Source organism: Colobus angolensis, unplaced genomic scaffold (assembly GCF_000951035.1).
Source record: "Colobus angolensis palliatus isolate OR3802 unplaced genomic scaffold, Cang.pa_1.0 Scaffold387, whole genome shotgun sequence".
NCBI classification, from domain to species: Eukaryota; Metazoa; Chordata; class Mammalia; order Primates; family Cercopithecidae; genus Colobus; species Colobus angolensis.
Genome location: NW_012117232.1, coordinates 434,653 through 445,506, shown reverse-complemented (window position 1 = coordinate 445,506; position 10,854 = coordinate 434,653). Strand labels below are relative to the sequence as shown.

General features: G+C 46.2%; 2 protein-coding genes across 2 annotated transcripts in view; one reads left to right on the top strand and one right to left on the bottom strand.

Annotated features, from left to right (window-relative positions):
* Nucleotides 1-384: 384 nt before the first annotated feature.
* LOC105520734 (splicing factor, arginine/serine-rich 19-like) lies at nt 385-2,615 on the bottom strand. Its single transcript, XM_011954626.1, has one exon. The coding sequence runs from the start codon at nt 2,613-2,615 to the stop codon at nt 1,698-1,700; it is 918 nt and encodes a 305-aa protein (XP_011810016.1). The 3' UTR covers nt 385-1,697.
* ZKSCAN2 (zinc finger with KRAB and SCAN domains 2) overlaps nt 2,287-10,854 on the top strand; it is a 29,709-nt gene continuing 21,141 nt past the window's right edge. Inside the window, exons 1-4 of the mRNA XM_011954622.1 lie at nt 2,287-3,489; nt 4,835-5,021; nt 7,069-7,160; nt 7,823-7,949. Of these exons, the coding sequence (XP_011810012.1) occupies nt 3,091-3,489; nt 4,835-5,021; nt 7,069-7,160; nt 7,823-7,949 (805 nt within the window). The 5' untranslated portion in view covers nt 2,287-3,090. The remainder of the gene's footprint in view (nt 3,490-4,834; nt 5,022-7,068; nt 7,161-7,822; nt 7,950-10,854) is intronic.

The window sequence follows — 10,854 nt, the reverse complement described above, 5'->3', positions numbered from 1 at the left end:
TCGACCTCTCAAGAACCTCTAACTTCATCCTCATCCAACTTCAGTACTAAATGACATTCCCATTGGCGCCATGACAGTTGACAATCACCATCATGACCCGAAAAGACCAAAAAAGGACAAAAAAAGAGGCAGCTCCTTGATTCCAGGAAAATCTACCTCCCTTCCCAAGAAAAAATATGAATATTTCTCCTCCTGTTCTTTTTATTTTTTTAGAGACAGGGTCTTGTCATGTTGTCCAAGCTGGTCTCCAATTCCCTGGCTCAAGCGTTCCTTTTGCCTCCTTGCCTTGCTCTTAACGCCCAGCCCCTTCATTAAGGACACCTGAGGACTAAGCTCTGATTTGTATGTTTTTTGTTTTCTGTTTTGTTTTTGACCCAGTCTCAATTTGTCACCCAAGCTGGAGTGTGGTGGCACTATCTCGGCTCACTGCAACCTCTGCCTCCCAGGTTCAGGCGATTCTCACATCTCAGCCTCCCGAGCAGCTGGAATCACAGGTGTGTACCACCATGCCCAGCTAATTTTTGTATTTTTAGTAGAGACGGGGTTTCACCATGTTGGCCAGGCTGGTCTTGAACTTCTGACCTCAAGTGATCCACCTGCCTTGGCCTCCCAAAATGCTGGGATTATAGGCGTGAGCCACCACACCCGACCTAAACTCTGATTTTTTAAATCCTGCCCAAATTCCTATCTAAGGAATCTGGGGAGTCATGCCCTACAAACCATAAATTCTCATCAGATTGGTTTTATTTAACCCTCTATATGATGACTTACTTTCCAATCTGACTCTGGCATAACATTACGTGACAAAGAAGAAAGTCAAAATATTTTACCCCAAAACATGTTTCTTTGCCCTATTTTGCAATTTCTTCAATAAAGGACAGCATTTTCCCCCTAAAACCTATCCTTTGTGGGGGAAAACGTGCCGCTGTAAAGAACATCTATTAACATAGCTAGATCTTTTTCTTCCAGGCCCTTCCAATCCTAAACAGATTAACTAAAAGTCTAACACCTTTTGAAGATCTGAATAGGAAACATTTGTCACCTATTATCTCTAAAGGCAGCCACCACAAGACTTCAAAAGAACTTTGGTCTCCACTTTTATCTTAACCTGTACATTTCCTTTCTATCAATCCCAGATCTTTAGACAAACTCAACCAATTGTCAAGTACAAAATGTTTAAATTTACCTATAGCCTGGAAGCCCCCACCCCGACCCCCACCCCTTTGAGTTGTCCTGCCTTCCTGGACCAAACCAATGTATTTCTTTAATGTATTTGACTGATGTCGCATGCATCCCTAAAACGTATAAAACCAAGTTGCACCCCGACCACCTTTGACACATGTTCTCAAGACCTCCTGAGGGCTGTGTCACGGGTCATGGTCACTCGTATTCGGTCCAGAATAAATCTCTTCAAATATTTCAGTTTTACTTTTCAACACTCCCTATTACCTGTAAATTCTGTTTTCAAGAGCTGAGAGCTTGATTTGCGAGCTACGCTCCCACTTCTCCAATTCCATGGCCACTGAAGGGTGAACTGCCTGATACTCACACTTGGTCTCATGCGCTAACTCTCCAACAATGGACAGACAAAAGCCCCTCTGGGAGAAACCAGCACCCCCTGGTGACACTGTTGCCTCTGCCAAGTGCGCAAAGCCCAGCCTGGCACATAGTAGGTGCTCAAGAGAGGGAAAGCCGGTCTATGAAATCGGGGACAGGGGCAGCACCATGAGGGAGCAAGCAGGTGCCTGGCTGGCGGAACGCTGGCCCCGAGACCCCTCTGCCGCCTTCTCCTCAAGCTCGACCACATCTACCTTCCCAACGCCAGGGGCAACAAGAAACCACTGAGCTGGGACAGCGCCGGGAAAGACCTGGAGCCACGCACAGATCCCTCCGCCGGCAAAGAAAAAGGCCATAAGGTGCACCTCCGCCAGGGCAAGAAAGTCCCACAGAGTCTGGTGACCCGCTCCAGCCCCGACCGCGGCCCTGCTCCAGAAACACAGCACAGATCCCTCCGCCGGAACTCCGTGTCCCTCCGCCAGACACACGAGTCCGCGCTCCCGTGCTCTCCTTCCCCGGCAGCCAGGCCTCAGTAGCGGCGACTCCGCCTCAGGGAGGTCCCGCCACCGCCTGGATTCTCCGCCTGAAGCGGCACTCGCCTCCCGCTCCCATACTGTTCGCGATGGCAGGTGCCTTACAGTCCCTCTGTGTCCCTCCGCTCCGGGAGGATCCTCAGCGCCCAGTCGCCGCGCAGCGCGCTCTCGCGAGAGTCCTCCACACGGGCCCCCTCCCCCAACCCCTCGCCCGCGAGGACGCCTCGCGCGGGCCCCGCGGCGCTTGGTGGCAGGCGGCGCATGCGTGGCTGCGGCTCCCAGCGCCCCCCGCGCTCTCCGCGAGTCGAATGGACGAGGCCGAATGCGAGGAGCCGGCCGCTGCCCCTTGCGAGGCCTGGCTTCGGCCTGCGGCTCTTCTCCCCTCCTAGCGGAACGGTTTTTGCGGCCTTTCCTCAGTGGGTAGACGTTTCCTGAGGACGGTTGGGGCTGTAGTGGGCCCGAAAGAGCCCGGCGCCGCTCTCGGACTCCGCCAGCCCCCAGCGGCACCCGCAGCGGCCTGGGCATGCTGCCGTGACCCAAGCCCGGAACCTGGCGCCGGGCGGGGCCTGCACATCCGGCCCCACCCACTGGAGGCCTCGCCTCTCGGAGCCCGACCCCGGAGTAGCGGACACACCCCCTCCTGGCCCGGCTGTCCGCCTCCGCCCAGCGTTTCCTCAACCAGCTTCATTTTTCTATCAGTCCTCCAGCCTCCCGGTTTCCGACTTTGCACTAAGAGGGATGCATCCTGGAAAACGACATTGCGGGGTCGCGTCTTGTTTGGAGAAAAGGCCGGGCTTTTGCATCTTAGGATATACATTCACCTTTTCAAGGGCCTGGCATAGATTTGATTAATCAGCCTGGAATACCCTGTTCCTGCTGACCTGGCCGTTTTTACCTCCCTACCTTACCACACTCCCAGGAAGATTAAGCAGGGAGCGCTTGGAGTCTTCTTTGGTTCCCCACCTTGAGCTAGACGTGAAATTGACCCCTGGGCTGCAGCATGGCTGTAGCCCTCGACTCTCAGATCGACTCGTCCCTGGAGGTTGAGGGATGCCTAATAATGAAGATGGAAAAGGACCCCGAATGGGCATCAGAGCCCATTCTGGAAGGATCGGATAGCTGTGAGACCTTCCGCAAATGCTTCAGGCAATTCTGTTACGAGGATGTGACCGGACCCCATGAAGCTTTCAGTAAACTCTGGGAACTTTGCTGCCGGTGGCTGAAGCCAGAAATGCGTTCCAAGGAGCAAATACTTGAGCTGCTGGTGATTGAGCAGTTTCTCACCATTTTACCCGAGAAGATTCAGGCTTGGGCACAGAAGCAGTGTCCGCAAAGTGGAGAGGAAGCGGTGGCCCTGGTAGTGCATTTGGAGAAAGAGACTGGAAGACTGAGGCAGCAGGTGAGAGAGGATTTTCCAAATTTTTTTACTTAGAAAAAAGGGAATGGGAAAGGCATGTGGGCAGGGATGTGTTGTAGAAAGAAGTGCTTTTCAGAGAAAGATAAATGGTACTAATAAAAGACCCTGTAAGGGGGTCTTTTCACTTTAAGTGAATCCACTTAAAAGGGGATCAGAGTTTCATATGAAATATAAAAGTAAAAGCTTTGGTTGAAATATTATCTTGCAATGGAAACCAGACATTATTCACCTAAGCATTTATCGTCATCTTTGGCGTAATGTTTGCAACAAAACAATATGAGAGAACAATATGGTTTTGCGTCATAGAGGTTCACTTACGCATTTTGATCAAAAAAGGCTATTCTGTTCCCCCTTTTAAAAAAATAAATAAAAAGACTTCATTCGTTATCCCAGAGCTGTCTCCAAGCATTTACTTTTCCACTCACTGTCTTCTGAAGTGCTCTCATGCCGTCATTTCTGTCACTCTCCTCCAGTCTAACTGCCACATCTTCATTTCTCGGTGGCTTGCATGCTCTTCTAGTTGTTCTTCAACCTCCCTTTCATGAACCTCGTGAAATCTTGCAGTATTTGCAAGATTTGCAGTTTCGCCTTGCACCGGACTTGCATTGTGTATAGATCTATCAGCAGTTTGCTGTGTTGGTCAGGGATAGACAGATAGATGGGGATATTAATTTTGGAAGTTTTCACTTCACTAGTGAATATATTCATGTCCTGGTAACTTTTACTTCTTTGCGAATTTAACAAATATAAAGAGTCAAATAATATCTATTCTAGCAACAAGGAGGCTCTTTCACTCCTGGCGGATTTCCCCCTCTGTTTAGTAATAAAGATTACTCTGGCTGGGCGTGGTGGCTGACATTTGTAATCCCAGCACTTTGGGAGGCCGAGGCAGGTTGATCACCTGAGGTCAGGAATTCGAGACCAGCCTGACCAACATAGTGAAACCCCATCTCTACTAAAAAAATACAAAATTAGCCAGGTGTGTTGGTGCATGCCTGTAATACCAGCTACTTGGGAGGCTGAGGCAGGAGAATTGCTTGAACCTGGGAGGTGGAGGTTGCAGTGAGCCAAGATCATGCCATTGCATTCCAGCCTGGGCAACAAGAGTGAAACTCTGTCTCAGAAAAAAGAATACTCTTCTATTACCTTACACCCAGACTGCTGGACAGTACTCTTAGCCCAGCGCTCTCAGATACTCCATTGGGGATGGAGTGGAATTTTCATTCCTTCTCATGTCTCTGTCCTTCTTTGATGTCTTTCCTAGGAGAATTTCACCCTGCTATGGGCCTGTTTTACTCCCTCTTATGGTATTGACTTCATTTCTCAGGTCAGCAGTCCCGTGCACCCGCAGAAGCATGCCCTGCTTGGAGCAGCGTGGGAGGTGGCTGACTTCCAGCCAGAGCAGGTGGAGACCCAACCCAGGGTGGTGTCTCGGGAGGAAGCTGGAAGCCTCCACTCAGGACACCAGGAACAGCTGAACCGAAAGCGAGAACGTCGGCCCTTACCCAAGAATGGTAAGAGGGAAGACTTGGAGCATGCCCAGTGCAGAGACTGCGGCAGATTTCCACGGTACCCCCAACACTGTGAATGCTCAGTGGAGGGCCTCCCAGATACATATTCGAAATAGAGTATTTAAGGAGAAAGGTTTCATTCACTTCAAGAATTAGGAACATGTGCAATATAAGTGAAAAGGTATCATAAAGTTGGAAACTGAGTCTGGGAAACATGGGAAAACCCAGTCTCTACAAAATCACAAAAAAAAAAAAAAAAGTTAGCTGAGTGTGATGGCATGCACCTGTGGTCTCAGCTACTCAGAAGACTGAGTCAGGAGGATTGCTTGAGCCCAGGAGGTTGAGGCTGCAGTGAGCCATGATCACACCACTGTATTCCAGCCTGGGTGACAGAGCGAGACCGTGTCTCAAAAAAAAAAAGAAAGATCCAAACTGGGAAAACAGATTGCCTGGACCAGCTATGAGATCTTGTGGTGGTATTTAAACTCTCCACGGCAAGACACAGTGACCCACGTCGTAATCCCAACACTTTGGGAGGCCGAGGCACTAGAGTAATCTTGTGTTTTTCAGTCCTTCCATGTGTATGTGCTCTTGGCTGACTAAACAAGTCAAAAAGCTGTTTGAAAGGGAACAAGACATTTGTGTTTGAAGTTTGACTCACAAGGCATCACAGAAGTAGCATACAAGAGGGATAAACAGTTAAGACTTTGCAGAGGAGGGACCACTGACATTCATAGCTGCCCTGCACATTAATGAATCAGGTCAAATACTAGGAAATGATTACCCTGTCCTTCCCAGTCCACAGTGATCTCTCCATCTCCTGAACTGTGGCTTCATCTCAGGCTTAACAGGCTTAAAGAGAGGAATGGAAACATCACTGGACCTACCGTCAGAAGTCTTCTGTTTATATCTTGTCTCTGCCACCCTCTGTCTGTGAACTTGGGCAAATAATGTGAAAAGGAACATGAATGCACAGAGGCTAAGAGCTTAGGCTTTAGAGGCAGACAGACCTCGATTCAAAACCTAGCTCTGCCATTTTTTTTTTTTTTTTAATCTATGAAGCCTTGGTCAGGATACTTCTCAAACTTTCCACTCTCTCATCTTTATTTTATTTTATTTTATTTTATTTTTTCTTTGAGGTGGAGTCTTGCTCCAGGTTAGAGTGCAATGGCACGATCTCAACTCACTGCAACCTCCGCCTCCCAGGTTCAAGCGATTCTCGTACCTCAGTCTCCTGAGTAGCTGGGGTTACAGGCGTGTGCCATCACACCTGGCTAATTTTTGTATTTTTAGTAGAGACAGGGTTTCACCATGTTGGCCAGGCTGCTCTTGAACTCCTGATGTCAGGTGATCTGCCCGCCTTGGCCTCCCAAAGTGCTGGAATTACAGGCGTGAGCCACCACGCCCAGTCCTCTCATCTTTAAAAGGGAAGTAACAAGGCCATTAGTGCAGATTAAATGAGGCAGCGTAAAGGAGCCAGTGCATAATAGTGCTCAATAAATGTTAGTTTCCTTTCCCCCAGAATGGCACAATTATTTTTAAACCTCAAGTGTGTCTGACTTACACAGCTCTTCACTGAGATGCAAGATTCAGTACTACTATACTTTTTTATGCCTCCCCAAATTTATATGATGATGGAATGCATTGCAAATGTCCATGGTTGAGAGAGAGAGAGGAAGGGAAAGGAAGGGAAAGAGAAGAGGGGGGAAGGGAAGGAGGGGAGGAACCACAGCCATAGTCTCACACTGAGACGTGAGTGGGACCTGAGCATTGGCGGTGCCCTTTCAGTCAGATATGTGCTCTCCAGTTCCCAGAGTTCTTACCTGGCCCCCTTCATCTTGTACCTTACTTGCTTACCCCCAGAAAGAATTTGAGGTTGTGATCCCAGCTTTAGGGTACTGGGGTTCTGGGCATTGTTCTCAACTCACAGAGAAAATGGTGAATTTATATTTGTTGGTGTTTCAATACATACTCTTCTCTTAAAACGAGAGACAGCATGAATTAAAGGGTCAAAGCCCAGATTACTAATCGTTTCTTTCTATTCTTACAGCTCGGCCTTCTCCCTGGGTTCCTGCCCTTGCTGATGAATGGAATACCCTAGATCAGGAAGTGACAACCACACGGCTTCCTGCTGGGTCCCAGGTACATTGTAATTGTCTTTTTTTTCTTTGAGACGGAGTCTCACTCTGTCACCCACGCTGGAGTACAGTGGCACGATACCAGCTCACTGCAACCACCTCTGCCTCCCGGGTTCAAGCAATTCTCCTCCCTCAGCCTCCTGAGTAGCTGGGACCGCAGGTGCATGCCACCATACCTGGCTAAGTTTTCATATTTTTAGTAGAGACGGGGTTTCACCATGTTGCCCAGGCTGGTCTCAAACTCCTGACTTCAAGTGACCCGCCCACCCCGGCCTCCCAAAGTGCTGAGATTACAGGTGTGAGCCACCATGCCCTGCCATAATTGTCTTCTCTGGCCTTCCTTACTAGGGTATTTAGGCACAATGCTTTTCTGTGCCTTCACTGTCCTCAAATTTTTATACGCCCCACAAGAGACTTTTTCCCCATTACTCCTTTTCCCAAAAAGATGGGACCCAGTCTTCTGAGTAATGAGACTCCTTGCTGGATCATCTTGCTTATCTTGTCATCTTATGATTCTTTCTCTTCTGCTTCATTTGGCACAAACTATCCACTTGTTCGTCGATTTCAGTTCTTATTTAGGGTCCTTCTCTGCCTCATCCATGATTGTTCATCCTTTGAAGACCTGTGCAGTTATCTTGGTAGTCATTGGTGTTAGTGTCATTACAGGAACCAGTGAAAGATGTCCACGTGGCCAGAGGCTTTTCCTACAAAAAGAGTGTGCATCAGATTCCTGCCCACAGGGACCTCTACCGGGATTTCAGGAAGGAGAATGTTGGGAACATGGTCTCCCTGGGTAAGGATTCCTTCCCTTTCCAAATATAAGACTTGGGGCTTTCTAATGTATTCATTTCTACTGATTAGAAGATAGTCAGATATAAATGTTAACACTTAAAGGATCTCTAAGGATTGTCTAGTGTAATTACTTAGCCAGGTTCTCTTCCTTCACCCATTCCTTCTTCCAGTAAAAAAATAATAATAATTTAGTGATTAAAACTTTGGAGAGGAGTTACATATGACTGTCATATTTGTATTATATAAAATGGCATAGTACAGTAAATGATATTATTCCATAGGAAACTGAGGCTTAGAGAGCTTAAGGAACTTCCCGTGGTCAAAAAGTGAAGGAAGCAATGTAGCTAGGATTCAAATTATGACATGTTCATCTCTTTTGTATTGTAAGCTGGCACATTCTCAATTTGCTTTCTGTTCTTAACAGCTCTTTCCTATTAACCTCACCAAAATGTCTTCAGAAGTTCTTTTTTTAAATGAAATATGTTATTAATGAAATATTTTGTTTTCAATAAGTACTTATGAAAATATATCTGCACCAATAATTTTCAAATATGAAGTCACAGATGGTCTTTCCCCTTCATGTAATAGAAGAGTGGATCTCAATCTCTTTTGAGGAGAAAGACGTCTTTGATGTGTCTCAGGACCACAAAGCTCTATCATAAGCTATACGGCTTTTTTTTGCCCACCCACCCTTTACCTGCTTAAGCAAAACAAGTCCATTTTATTTCTTTGATGTATGTATTTGTGGGTTCCTGTAAGTTTTTGTTTGAAAATTAGGTTCTTCTACCTAATTTTTTTGGCTTTACTGGGGTACAAATAAATCTAATATTTATTAAATATATGCAAATAAGGCCAGGCACAGTGGCTCATGCCTGTAATCCCAGCACTTTGGGAAGTCAAAGCAGACGGATCATTTGAGGTCAGGAGTTCAACACCAGCCTGACCAACATGGTGAAGCCTCATCTCTACTAAAAATACAAAATTAGCTGGACATGGTAGAACATGCCTGTAATCCCAGCTACTTGGGAGGCTGAGGCAGGAGAATAGCTTGAACCCAGGAGGCAGAGATTACAATGAGCTGAGATCACACCATTGCACTCCAGCATGGACAACAAGATGGAAACTCCATCTCAAAAAATATATATATGTGTATATATGCAAATAAAATTGTGTATATTTAAGAATATCATATTGCAACTTGATGATTTTTTGTACATATACGTTGTAAAATAATAACCACGTTTGAGTTAACACACCCATCACCTTACATGGTTATGTACTTGTGTGTTGAGAACACTTAAGATCTACACTCTCAGTAAATTTCAGGTGTACACTATAATATTATTAACTGTAACTATCATGCTGTATAATTAGAATTTATTAATCATGTAACTGAAAGCTTATACCCTTTGACCACCATCTCCCCTTACCTAAGCCTCTGGCAACCACTGTTTTCTTCTCGCTTTCTCTAAGTTCAGCATTTTAGATTCCACATGTAAGTGAGATCATATTTGTCTTCCTCTGTCTGGTTTATTTCGCTTGGCACAATGCCCTCCAAGTTCATCTATGTTGTCTTGTCACAAATGACTGGATTTCCTTTTTTTTTTTTTTTTTTGAGATAGGGTCTTGCTCTCACCCAGGCTGGAGTGCAGTGGTGTGATCTCGGCTCACTGCAACCTCTGCCTCCCAGGTTCAAGCAATTCTCCTGCCTCAGCCTCCCAAGTAGCTGGGACTACAGGTGCACGCCACCATGCCCAGCTACTTTTTGTATTTTTAGTAGAAACAGGGTTTCACTCTGTTGACCAGGCTGGTCTCAAACTCCTGACCTTGTAATCCACCTACCTTGGCCTCCCAAAGTGCTGGGATTATAGGCATTGAGCCACTGGGCCCAGGCTTCTCCTTTTTTATGACTGACTAGTACTCCATTATATATTTTTTTTCCTGTGTTTTCACATTTTCAATATTCATTTGTCAGCAGATTCTTGGGTTATTTCCATGTCTGGACTATTGTGAATAGTCCAGTGACTATTCACTGTGAACTATAAACACGGGAGTATGGCTATCTCTTCAAGATGCTGATAATGTCTCCTTGGGATATATACCATAAGTGGGATTGCTGGATCATATTGTAGTTCTGATATTTTGAGGAGCCTCCCTAATGTTTTCCATAATGGCCGTACCTGTTTACATTCCCACCAGTAGTGCATGACGATTCCCTTTTCTCCAAAACCTTGTTATTTGTCTTTTTTTAATTGACAGATAATAATTGTATATATTTATAGGGTACAATGTGATGTTTTGATATATGTTTACTTTGGGGAATGATTAAATCAAGCTAATTAACAAATCCATCACCTCAGCGTGGTGTGGTGGCTCATGCCTGTAATCCCAGCACTTTGGGAGGCCAAGGTGGGTGGATTACAAGGTCAGGAGTTCAATACAAGCCTGGCCAACATAGTGAAACCCCATCTGTGCTGAAAATACAAAAATTATCCGGGCGTGGCAGTGTGCACCTGTAGTCCCAGCTACTCAGGAGGCTGAGACAGGAGAATTGCTTGAACCCAGGAGGCGGAGGTTGCAGTGAGCTGAGATCATGCCACTGCACTCCAGCCTAAGGGACAGAGGGAGAATTTGTCTTAAAAAAAAAAAAAAGAAAAAGAAAAAAATTTATCACCTTACATACTTATTTTCCCATGGAGAAAATATCTAAAATCTACTCTTTTAGACCAGTCACAGTGGCTCATGTCTGTTATCTCAGCACTTTTGGAAGCCGAGGCAGGTGGATCACCTGAGGTCAGGAGTTTGAGACCAGCCTAGCCAATGTGGCAAAACAACATCTCTACTAAAAATACAAAAATTAGCCGGGTGTGGTGGTGGGCACCTGTAATCCCAGCTACTTGGGAGGC